Source organism: Sus scrofa, chromosome 7, assembly GCF_000003025.6.
Source record: "Sus scrofa isolate TJ Tabasco breed Duroc chromosome 7, Sscrofa11.1, whole genome shotgun sequence".
Classification (NCBI taxonomy): Eukaryota; Metazoa; Chordata; class Mammalia; order Artiodactyla; family Suidae; genus Sus; species Sus scrofa.
Genome location: NC_010449.5, coordinates 115,510,177 through 115,523,232, shown reverse-complemented (window position 1 = coordinate 115,523,232; position 13,056 = coordinate 115,510,177). Strand labels below are relative to the sequence as shown.

Below are 13,056 nucleotides of genomic sequence, written 5' to 3'. Positions count from 1 at the left end.
TTAAGGCTGCTAACATTTATTATTGAACAAGTAAACTGAAGTTCTCCATTTTATTTAAAGTAACCAAAGCAATGCTATGAAATCAAGTGCTGGAAAAACTGATGCTGCTCTGAGGTCCTTTCGTACCTCTCCTAGATCACAGTGCACTCAGGTCCACGTTAGCAATGTTTGGCAGGAGACATCGCTAAAAGAGTTAAATGAAATCCACAAAGAGCCTATGAATTAGCAGTACTGTCAAGCTTCTCATACTTACTTAATTTTGAACTCCAGCAAAATGAATGGTTGAACAATTCCATTTACCTGTTGCCCGTAAATGACAGATATAAGAATCACTAAAAATAGCCCCAAAGAGGCCACAGGTAAGGAAAGGGGGGAGCAAACAGCATGAAAAAGTCCCACACCAGGTAGCTGTCCCCTGGGTAATTTATAGCTGACGTTTGTGTGCTTTTCTGGCTCCTTATTAAAAATGACCTATCTTTAATTACAGAATAAAAACTGCAGGAAAGTACTTAAAGCTTTTTTTTTTTCCACAAACACAGGTATCTCATTAACCTATGTTTTATTTTGAGTCAATTCATTATTATTTCACATTATAAAAAGTAACCACACACGCATATGCATTCACAAATTAGATCATCTTTATCATACATCAATATAGTTAAAAAAACAAAATTTTCTAATATCAATGTAGTTATATGCGGATTGCATTTTGAAATAGAGAAGCTGACAATAGCTTCATACAGTATATCTCAAGAACTGACGTTTTAAAATTAAGAACTGTATATATTCCACAGGCAAATTTTGATGGAAATATTAGCATTAGTACAAATAAATGCTGTTGACATAGCTTAAGCATGATAGCTTGGAATAACAGCTGATTCAAACTAGATTCATCATTTTTTAATTCAGTAAGGACAAATACAATCTAAAATGTAAACAAAGTATTTATAAAATAAATTCTTCTAGGAAATAAAGGAAATCATCACTCTATTATTTTTAAGGTAGTGGTAGCTAAAAGTTATCAGAAATCTTTGTAGCATTTTCATTGCCAAATTTTAATTTCGGAATGTCCAGGTACAACATCTTGTCACCACAATTGCAGGGCTGATATAATTTTGGACAGCTGTTTGTACCCTGTGTCAGCGTGACTTTTCAACTGGGCTTGGAGATCTGGGAGAAAATGCAGTGTCCTTACTCCCGAGTCCCCCTCTGAGTGATCATCGAGGCAGTCGATTTCAGCTGATTTGGACCTTTCAAACAATTTTTAAATGCTAAACTCTAGAACAATTAAATAGATGGTTTCCTGCACAAATAAATGCAGACTTGTCTCATTTGAAGCAGTACTTAAAGCACATACCTAAAGATGTGTTTTCACTATACTTCACTAGAACACTGGAATTCTGTAACCACATTATTATTCAAGAAATAGATATTATACCTCCCAGGGAATCTAATTTCAAATATGGAACACTGAACACTATCAGCGGCCATCACGTATCTCTTTTCCATTCATTAAAAAAAAAAAGAACCCTAACTACCACTTTAGCTTTTGTCCATCAATCACATCATCGCCAGTTGTCTTTGTTTTACCTCCTTCATCAAGCAGATGATCTAAGGATTGGATTTTCTGGATTTTCTTTGTCAAAAAAGAAGAAAGAGAGAGAGAAGAGAAAAAAGAAGAAAGAAAAAAATGAAAACTTTTATCCACATAATGCTTACAAAGTCAATAAAGAAACAGATATAATCTATTGTGAATAAACCTAATATGAGAATTGTGATCAAGTAGAAAAGTAAATGACACATTAAAAATTACTTGGAGGAGTTCCCGTCGTGGCTCGGTGGTTAACGAACCCAACTAGCATCCATGAGGACATAGGTTCGATCCCTGGCCTTGCTCAGTGGGTTAAGGATCTGGCTTTACCATGAGCTGTGGTGTAGGTGCAGACATGGCTCAGATCTCTCATTGCTGTGGCTATGGTATAGGCCATCAGCTACAGCTCCAATTAGACCCCTAGCCTGGGAACCTCCATGTGCCACGGGTGCGGCCCTAAAAGCCAAAAAAAAAAAAAAAAAAAAAAAAATTACTTGGACTACCCTTTAATTACCAAACTGTGTGCATCTAACACAGCATTCAATTCAATTCACACTTTTCCTATGTTATTCATTTTGTAGAACCATAACAGACATTAACACAGCCTAAATTATATCATCATCTGGCCTTGAAGCCATAATACATGATGCAATCCTATATTCCCTTAAGACATTGATATATATTCCTAAGTACCAGATGTGTCATCTCTATGACACTGAAAGGTAGAAAATGTTATTGCATAGAATTTTTTTTTTTTTGGAGCAGCAAAAACCAAAATAATTCTTTCTGAAATCATTCATGTGCTTATTTTAAAGAAAAGGGACAGCTTTTTATTTGGATATGGCATGGCACTGAATTCTGGATAATATTCTACAAAAATATGACCAGTACAGAGACTAATCTCTATTCCAGGTACGCGGCCGTGTGCATCCATGAGAAAGTCCAAATGAGAACCACAGACGTGCAGATGGAGTATATTCAGTTACATGTTAAAAAAGTAGCCATGACTGATTGAAGGTAGGTAGGTAGGTAGACAGATAGATGTAAAGATGAGAGATAGACAGACAGACAGACAGACAGTACTACATACTTAAGCTAGTTGTTTCAAAGAATGTGATTATACCCAGTGTCTCCTCAGGCTAAATCTCCTGAATGCAAACATTTCACAGAAAGATAAACAGACCTTAGCTATTAGTGGCAGCCACTTAGAGTTTCTGTTTCCTAAGGTTACAACATCTTTGCCATATATAGATTGTCTTAGATAATATCTAATATAAGAGAGGCGCGTGTGATAATTCCTTTTAAGTTCTAGTCTTTCTTCATTGCAGACATTTCCTATTGTTTGGACAGTATTTAAGTGGGATGGAAAGTACACTGAGAAAGAGAAGAAACACTTAGCAGGACATGCCTGGCTTACTTACAAGGTGGCCTTCCGTGGCTGTGTGTCTTTACTTCCGCTGCTCTTTGGATCAGCTGAGCTGCCTGTCCCTCGGGAGGTGCCAGGCAGGGGGGTGTTAGATGAGAAGGAACTCGGAGCACTGCTGGCATTTCGAGTCCGGAATGAATCATCTGAAATTAATAACAGATGGTCAGCCAGACTGAACACACCAGGAGAGATGCTAACCTGAGGGAGGACAGGTAGGAGTTCCCGTCATGGCTCAGTGGTAAAGAATCTGACTAGGAACCATGAGGTTGCAGGTTCAATCCCTGGCCTCACTCAGTGGGTTAAGGATCTGGTGTTGCTGTGAGCTGTGGTGTAGGTTGCAGACGCAGCTCGGATCCCGAGTTGCTGTGTCTCTGGCGTAGGCCGGTGGCTACAGCTCTGATTTGACCCCTAGCTTGGGAACCTCCATATGCCATGGGAGCAGCCCTAGAAAAAGGCAAAAAGACAAAAAAAATAAAAAAATAAGGGAGGACAAGTTACTGAGAGCTGACTTATTTTTCCTTCTTTTAAAATCAGTTTTATTAAGGTATAATTTATATACAATAAACTACACAAACTTAAGGTTCTGAAATTTGCATCCATGAGCCACCACCACAGTTAAGAGTGAACATACCATCACAACCAAATGCTTCCCCCCTTCTGGTCCCTTCCTTAGCTCCCTCCCCAACTCCAGGAAAAGCCAGGCAACCATCACTTGCCTCCTGTCACCATAGACGTTAGTCTGCATTTTAAAGAATTTTATACAAGTGCCATGAGGTTGAGGGTTCGATCCCTGGCCTCACTCAGTGGGTTAAGGATCCAGCGTTGCCATGAGCTGTGGTGTAGGTCGCAGACACGGCTTGGATCTGGCGTGGCTGTGGCTGTGATGTAGGCTGGCAGCTACAGCTCCGAGTAGACCCCTAGCCTGGGAGCCTCCATACGCCGCCAGTGTGGCCCTAAAAAGACAAAAGACAAAAAAAAAATAAAGAATTTTATACAAGTGGAATCATATATAATAAGTCCTCTGCTCTTGCCTGGCTTCTTTCATCCAGCATAATTATGTTCCGATGCTTCCTGTTATGGTATATCGCAGCACCATATCCCTTTCTTTTCCTGGCTGGTATTCCCGTTGTACAGACATGCCAAAATTCTATGTTTTCCTACTGAGGGACATTTGGATTTTTTCAAAAAAAATTGTAACTGAACTATTACAAATAAAGCTGCTGTGACCAATCGTGCACAAGTCTGCGTGTGGACCTATGTTTTCATTCCTCCTAAAAGCTTTGGAATGGAATTGCTGAATCATGGAGTTGAGTGTAGATTTAGCTTCCTAAGAAACTGCCAAAATGTGTTCAAAGTGGTTCCACCCTTTTGCATTTCCAGTAGCAGCTTGTGGGCATCCTGGAGGGTTGATCCACCTGCTCATACACACTTGACATTGTGAGCCTTTTAGACATTCTAGTGGGAATGAAGTGGTATCTCCTTGTATGCATGGTTTTTTTTTTTTTTCTCATTGCTTTTAATTTGCATTTCTCTAATAGTTACTAATGTTAAGCATCTTTTCATTAATTTTTGTGTCTTCTTTTGTCAAGTGCATGTTCAGATCTTCTTCCTGCTTAAAATCAGTTGCCTGATTTGTTTTAATGATCTCTGTATATTCTGGATACAAGTCCTTTGGTAGGTATATGTAACATGAATATTTTCTCTCAATCGGTATCCTGCCCCCCTCCTTTAATGCTCTATTTCAAAGTGCCAAAGCTTTAAATTTTGATCAAGTCCAATATATTAATCTTTTTCTTTATGGTTTGGAGAAACTTTTGTCAATTCCAAAATCACAAAGACTTCCTTGTATATTTTCTTCAGAAGTGTCAGAGTTTTTGCTTTAATGCTTAAGTTTATAATACATTGTGAGTTAATTTTGTGTATAGTGTGAGATAAGAACTGAGGTTCAATTTTTTTTTATTTTTAAACAGATATCCAATTGTTCTAGTATCATTAAAAAAAAAAAAATCCCATCACCACTGATTGATCTTGGAACCTCTGCTGGAATTCAGCTGACTGTAATTTCAATGCAGCCTACATGGTTTTGATGACTCAAGTTTTCGTAGTAAATGTTGAAATCAGGTAATTTAACTTCTTTTTCAAAATACTCAGTTCTATGTATTTCAATACATAGTAAATTTCAAAAAGACTGCAAGAATTTTAATCAGGACTTCAGTGACTCTCTGGCTTAATTTAAAAAGAACTGACATCATAACACTATTACATTTCCCAGTCCACAAACACGGTAGAGCTTTCCACTTATTTATACCTTCTTTAATTTATTTCAGCAGTGTTTTGAAGTTTTGAGCATGCATTTAGCATACATTTTGTTAAATCCATCTCTAAGCATGTACATTTTTGAAGTTATTCTAGACCTCATTTTAAATATTTTTAGTTTTTTAAAGTATTAGATGAACAGGAAAATTGAGAAGAGGGTATGAAGCATTGCCACCCACCCCCTTACCTAGTTCCCCTACTATTAACACTTACATGTAGATGCTACATTTGGGGCAGTTAGTGAGCCCATGGTGACCCGTTATTAATAACAAAAATCCACGGTGAGTTCACACTCATCAGAGCTCACCCAACATCTGTCTCAGGACACTATCCAGGCCACAGTTCATTTACCTGTCAGGTCTCCTTGGCTGGGACAGTTTCTTGGCCTTCCTTGCTTTTGATGACCTAGTTTTGAGAGGTCCTGCTCAAACATTTCATAAGATGTGCCCCTACTGGAATTTGTCTGAAGCTTTTCTCACAGTAAGACTCAGGTTTCGGGTTTGAGGAAGGATGACAGGGGCCAAGTAGCATTTTCATCATAACACATCAAGGGTGCACACGATGACATATTTTTATCTCATTTGATGCACCTTCTTGCTTCATCTCAAATCACTGCAAATGGGATTTTTTTTTTTTGAATCACAGAATATTTTTAAAAACGAAGATTCTTGATGAATTTTATCAAACTCTTTTCCAAAAGGGTTCCACTGATTTCCATACCCACTGACAAGGGACCCATTATAATTTGTTTCCTTGAATCCTTAGCAGAATTCCCTTCATATCTCCCCAGTCTGTGGTGCCCACAGCTCTGGAAGGCTGTAACTGATGGCAATGGGGTCCTGATAAGTAAAAGGCATTCAATTCAACCTTCCAAGCTATAACTTCAAACTTTTGTTTTATTTAACACTACTCTCCCAATGCCCTCTCCACGCTCCAGCCAAACAGGCTGCGTGGCTCCCTTGGGACACAACAGTCAGCTTTTGTTTCTGACAGGTCCCCTTCGAGGGACACTACTCCATACCCACCCTGCCCATCAGAATCCTAGTGTCCCTTACGGTTCCCCTCAAATGCTAATCATCCTGAAGCCCATCTTAAGTTCCACATGTACGTAAAGTCTCTTCTCTCTGTGGACACCCCAGACATTTGTTAGGAGATATTTCGCTCCCACTTTCTCTTTATAGATCAGATGTGTAACTGCACAGTGACTTTTTCCTCAGTCTGTAATTTATTAAGTAATGAGCACATTTTTCTAACCAAGAAAGACGGCAGATACTTCATTTAACCCATTCCCCTCCCCCAAATAATACTGAAACTTGAAGACAGAGTACTGTTCAAATTATTTGAATAAACGATTCGCCTTTATGAGAGACATGCTTTTACTTAAGACTTTGGATGTTAAGTTTTAGGATCTGCAGGTCCCACACAGGCACACCTCATTTTATTGCCCTTCCCTTTATTGCAGATGAAACAGGTGAGTTTTTTACAAATTGAAGGTTTGGAGCAATGCTTCGTCCTGCAAGTCTCTTGGTGCCATTTTTCCAACAGCATTTGCTCGCTTCTTGTCTTTGTGTCACAGTTTGATAATTCTCATAATATTTCCACCTTTTTCGTTATTATTTTATTTATGGTGATTTGTGATCTTTGATGCTACCACTGCAGTTGTCAAGGGGCACCAGGAACCACACCCACATAAGATGGCAAACGTAATGGGTCGATGTTGTGTGTGTTCTGATTGCTCCACTCTCTGGCCGTCTCCCCACCTCTCTGCCCCTCCTCGGGTCTCCCTGCGGCACAGCAGCACGGGGGCCACTCAAAGCCATGCCTCTTCACTACGTACTGTCTACAGCTGCTTTTACCCTGCAACACCACGGCTGAGTAATAGTGACAGAAACGAATTTGGCCAACAAAACCCATGTGGCTTTGGCAGAAAGGTTTGCTGACCTCTGTTCTAAACTTTTATATATTGGTATTATAACTGTTTCGCTGCATAGGAGGCACAGTGAAGCCCTACTGTTTTGAATCTCCTTAAAAGTTATGGCAAAATCTTTTAGTCTGTACCTGGGGGGGTTCTCAGACCACAGTAAAACCTATCCTACCATTTTGTCCTTTTCCACTTTTAAAACTACTGAACTCCAACTCTTGACATAGTGAAAACAAAACAGTATTGGCAAGTGTCTTCTTCACTGCTAAGGAAAGTTTAATTTCTTCGCTATTTGATAAAGATACCAATTTAGGGAAACTACCTAGAAGTAAAGAAATGAGTAACTTGGAGTTCCCTTCATGGCTCAGCGGAAACAAATCTGACTAGCATCCATGAGGACACAGGTTTGATCCCTCGCCTTGCTCAGCGGGTTAAGGATCCTGCATTGCTATGGCTGTGGTGTAGGCCAGCAGCTGCTGTAGCTCCAACTGGACCCCTAGCCTGGGAACCTCCATGTGCCATGGGTGTGCCCTAAAAAGAAAAAAAGAAAAGAAATGAGTAACTTAAAGAAAATCACATTTTCTTAAATTTAACAATTTTTGAAGAACTCAGATTTACTTACCACTTAGTGAAATCATGGAAGTCTTTGCTAAGCCTGAGACGGAAGGGGTATATGCCGCTGCTGCAGATGTTTTACTAGAAAAAACACGGTTTCGTTTAAAATACAGGCAAATGCTTCTTTCAACCCAGACGTCTATTACTTTGGTCTTTTCTAATCCTTTTTTTTTTTTTTTTGAATGCTTTCCTCTACTTCTTATAAAACACGCTTGCTAGTTCTCTCATTTTATTTTTTTACACTCCATGCTTCTCAACAATTATTTTGTATTTAACCTAAAAGCATTTCCTTAAATTTCTGCTGCATCAGAGTTACAGCATTTCTTTTGATGCTCAGCTAAAACAGGTAATATGAATAAAATTTCCCTGGAAATAAGTTCTCTTTAGTTTTAATCTCTTTAGTCCATCTTGAGATTACCCTATTGACTGGGGAGTCTAGATATCTACTGATAACATCCAAAACATAGCTGACAATCTAGGACAAGCTTTTTTTTTTTTTTTTTTGTCATTTTAGGGCTGTTAGGTTAGAGGTTGAATCGGAGCTGCAGCTACCAACCTATGCCACAGCCACAGCAATGCCAGATCCGAGCCACATCCATAACCTACACCACAGCTCATGGCAACACTGGATCCTCAACCCACTGAGCAAAGCCAGGGATCGAACCTACATCCTCATGGTTACTAGTCAGGTTGGTTACCGCTGAGCCACAATGGGAACTCCTAGAATAAGCTTTTTTTTCAATCTTTTATAAAAATAAGTTTTTTTCTATAACATTATTTTGCTTGATAAGCAGTTTTAAAGATTCATATTTCTTTAAAATTACTTTGCCCGTCGAGGGATACGCAGCTGTTACATATGCGCGATGTATGTACATGTCATGGTCATTTAATTTATGCTGATTCTCCCCTAATCATAGCTGTTTATAATCTTGATGTGGGGCCAAAATGGAGACTTGACATTCATGGGGTGTCAGGAGAACTCCGTTGGGACCACTTTACCACAGAAACAGACCAGTGGCTTCTTTGCAGACAGAGATGACACAACAGTCCATGGAAGTCAATATCCATTTAGTAAGTGGGACAGATCCACGCCCAATGAGAAGTCCCATGGCATACGTGGTACAGCACCGCCCTCCTCATGAGACAATATCTGGAGTCCACGGTGCTGCTATACAGCATCACAGCAGTCGTCTTCCTGGAATTCTAGGATACCTACTCTCGGGCATATTAACAGACCCCTCTTTCTCTAATGTGAAATCCTTACAGAAGATAGTACAAATTATTGACCTACCAAAAACTCACAATTAACCCTGATTTTATATAACATATAAACATGTCACATCAGGATGAGAAATAAAAGATGATAAAGTAAAAAGCACGTCGAAAGGTGAACAGCTGACAGATCATACCTAGCGCACTTGTCTAGGCTGCCATATTTTGCATGAAAAGCTTGATTATTAAAAGACTGGCTTCGAATCAATTTGGATTTCTTGATTTCTTTGCCTAGAGTAACAAGCAGAAGGAAAATGCAATTGCTTGATTCATCAGTCCATCCTTAGCTGCCCCAACCCCAGCCTCTCTCCATCTCCCACTACCTGCAGTGAAACACGGATGGTCCAGCTGCCTTTTCTTAGTTCGACCCGACTGGATTATCTCTGACCCTAGCGCCCGTGGAGAACCACCAAAACAACTAATGGCAAAAGGCAAAAGGTACCTTCGCATAACATGGCTCGTCTCATAGAGTGACTTCCCGGTAACTGTTGTTTACACAAGGAAAATAGGAGGCACAAAAAGAAGTTTCTTACTTGTGGATGAGGTGCCAGGAGAGGTTCCAGGAACAGAAACGGGGATGCTCTTGGGGAGAGTTGTGGGTGTCTTGGTGTCTCTACCTAAAACAAACTCTGTGTCAAGTGCTATAAGTTCTTATTCATCTCCAAACACAACACAGACACTATGAATCCCTAACCCTAGCTAAACAGCACTCTTTTCCAACTCTTCTTACTTTTTTTTTTTTTTTTTGCCATTTCTTGGGCCATTCCCGCAGCATATGGAGGTTCCCAGGATAGGGGTCAAATTGGAGCTGCAGCCGCCGGCCTACGCCAGAGCCACAGCAACGCGGGATTCAAGTCGTGTCTGCAACCTACACCACAGCTCATGGCAACGCTAGATCCTTAACCCACTGAGCAAGGGCAGGGACTGAACCCACAACCTCATGGTTCCTAGTCGGATTCATTAACCACTGCGCCACGACGGGAACTCCTCTTCTTACTTTTTATATATTTAAATATTTAAGTATTTCCATCTTATTCAGTGATCAATTTCACAATCGTATTGCTGTTTTTCAAACCTCAAGCTTTCCTTTGAAGGAAGAAACACTGGACCTCCACCGTTTATTCATGTTTTCCTAAATCTGCATCACTGCAAGAAGCCAATTTTTCAAAATAACTTTGGATAAATGAAAGAAACTAAAGTGATTTTTTTCATATAAAATTTAAAATTCTGTAAGGTCTTTCAGAATGCCAGGATGTCACATCAATTGCGTACTTTGTTGGTAAAGACATAGGAAAAAAAAAAAAAAAAGAAAGGAAGAAAAGAAAAAAAAAGATAGGAAAACTACTTACGTTTCTTTTCAAAGGTTTTATCACTCATGGGCCTTCCATCATTTTGTTGCTTTTCTTTTTCTAATTGTTCCTAGTATTAAAACAGTATCTTAGCATTAAAGGTAAGCATAAATAGATCTAGAAAAACTGTTCTAATGAGAAATTACTCTAAGCTTTAGAGGTGTATAGTTCACAAAAATGCCTAACTGAAGTCATTTTTTTTCCAAATTAGTGTCTAAAGAAGTTATAGTTCTTTTGGATTTGTGTTTTTTTTAAAAACATCTAAAAAATTGTGCCCCTAGGGGTTGTCAAGCTAAAACAGTGGGTTTAGTATCACTGCTGTGATGAGCCTTTACTTTCTAGAAGGTATTTACTAATTCTCATCAGCAAAATATTTGTTACGATTGGCCCTTTCCATTTCTGACTGATACACGGCAAAAACAATATTCTTCTTTTCAAAGGTTGAGAGAAAAAGAAATAATCTTTTAGGCATTATTTAAACATTTTATTGAAGTATAATACACACGGAGGAAGTGCATAAATCATAAGTGTGCAGCTCAATGAATTTTCCCCAAATGAACACACCCATATCATCAGCTCCCAGACCAAGAAACAAAATGTTACCAAAACTCAAAGTGTTCTTTGTCCCAACAGAATAGGTAAAAAAAAACTGAGTTCTGAACAAATGTGAACACTACTCTCAACACTGGAGAACATACATTCTTTTCGAGTGCACACATAAAATAAAGAAAAAGGCAGATAAAATGGACAAGATACATGTCCACATAGAATTGGACTGCATAAAAACCCCAAATTCTAAAACTAAAAATAAAACATACAAAACTGAAAGTTGTCAATAAGTGGGCTTAACAGTAGTGTCATCTGTTTCATCGTTACAGATTCAGGAAACTCAGCAAACCCAAAACAGAATAAATATGATAAAAAACATGCCTAAAAACATCAAAAGCAAACTGCTAAAAACAAAAGATTAAAAAAAAAAAATCTTGAAGATTGCCAGAGACAAACAACGTTATACACAGAAGAAAAATAATTCAAATGAGAACAGACATTTTATCAGATGCTACGGAGACCAGAACACAGACAGAGACATTACTTTAAAGTACAATAAGAAAAAGACTGTAGGAGTTCCTGTTGTGGCTCAGTGGAAACGAATCTGACTAGCATCCACGAGGATGCAGGTTTGATCCTGGCCTCGCTCAGCGGGTTAAATATCCGGCGATGCCATGAGCTGTGGTATATATAGATCACAGACACAGCTTGGATCTGGCGTTGCTATAGCTGTGGTGTAGGCCAGCGACTACAGCTCTGATTCCACCCCTAGCCTGGGAACCTCCATATGCTGTGGGCATGGCCCTAAAAAGACCAAAAACAAAACAAAACAAAACAATACAAAAAAAGAAAAGAAAAAGACTGTAAACCCAGGGATTCCTATTGTGGCTCAGCAGTAATGAACCCAACTAATATCCATGAGGACACGGGGACATGGGTTTGATCCCTGGCCTCACTCAGTGGGTTAAGAATCTGGCCTTGGGCCGGCAGGCAGATTTGACCCCTAGCCTGGGAACTTCCATATGCCGTGGGTCTGCCTCTTAAAAAAAAAAAAAAAAAAGACTGTAAACCAAGAATTCTGTATCCAGTAAAAATATCCTTTAGAGAAGAAGGTAAAAATAAGACATTTTAGATCAAGTAAAACTATGACAATTTGTCACAAAATACCAGCACTCTAAGAACTTCCAAAGCAAGTTCTTTACACTGAAGGAAAAAAACATAGGGAAATTTGGGTCCTAAGCAATGAATAAAGAACATTGGAACACAGAGGATTCTTCTCTTTAGTTCTTCAAGTCACATATAACAATGTAAAGCAAAACTTATCACACAGACTGGTGAGGTTTTCAATGCAGATGTAACGCACATGACGACTGTTGACATAAAGAGGAGTAAAGCAGTGAAAGGGATCTGTCTCATTGTTAATAAAGTGGTGCAATATGACAACAAGAAGACTATAAAAGGTTAGGGACGCAAATTGTAATCTCTAGAGAAACTACCTAAAAGCAATTCCGAAAAGGAGGGGGGGATGGGGGAGAGAGAACGAAATACCAACGCTAAGACAAGAATAAAACAGGGATTATCACCATTGAATCTATATACATTAGAAGGATAATACAGGAATATTATAAACAACTTTATGCCAATAAAATCTGATGGCTTAGGGAGTTCCCGTTGTGGTGCACTGGAAACGAATCCGACTAGGAACCATGAGGTTGTGGGTTCGATCCCTGGCCTCGCTCAGTGGGTTAAGGATCTGGCGTTGCCGTGAGCTGTGGTGTAGGTCACAGACACGGCTTGGATCCCGAGTTGCTGTGGCTTTGGCATAGGCTGGCAGCTGCAGCTCTGATTCGATCCCTCGCCTGGGAATCTCCATGTGCCGTGGGTGCGGCCCTGAAGAGACAAAAGACCAAAAAAAAAAAAAAAAAAAAAAAAATTGACAGCTTAGATGACATGGATGAATTTGGGGGGTAAGTAACATAAAATTTACAAAAGAAGAAAGAGAAAATCTGAATAGTTT

The 13,056-nt window shown here is 39.2% G+C and overlaps 1 protein-coding gene across 8 annotated transcripts in view; it reads right to left on the bottom strand.

Annotated features, from left to right (window-relative positions):
- Nucleotides 1–13,056, bottom strand: part of PPP4R4 (protein phosphatase 4 regulatory subunit 4) — a 110,776-nt gene continuing 97,720 nt past the window's right edge. For all 8 annotated transcript variants that reach the window (XM_021099655.1, XM_021099656.1, XM_021099657.1 and 5 more), the window contains 6 exons: nucleotides 10,491–10,560; nucleotides 9,675–9,758; nucleotides 9,279–9,372; nucleotides 7,877–7,950; nucleotides 3,013–3,160; nucleotides 1–1,636 (listed from right to left, as the gene is read on the bottom strand). In XM_021099655.1, coding sequence (XP_020955314.1) covers nucleotides 1,612–1,636; nucleotides 3,013–3,160; nucleotides 7,877–7,950; nucleotides 9,279–9,372; nucleotides 9,675–9,758; nucleotides 10,491–10,560 — 495 coding nt within the window. In that variant the 3' untranslated portion in view covers nucleotides 1–1,611. The remainder of the gene's footprint in view (nucleotides 1,637–3,012; nucleotides 3,161–7,876; nucleotides 7,951–9,278; nucleotides 9,373–9,674; nucleotides 9,759–10,490; nucleotides 10,561–13,056) is intronic.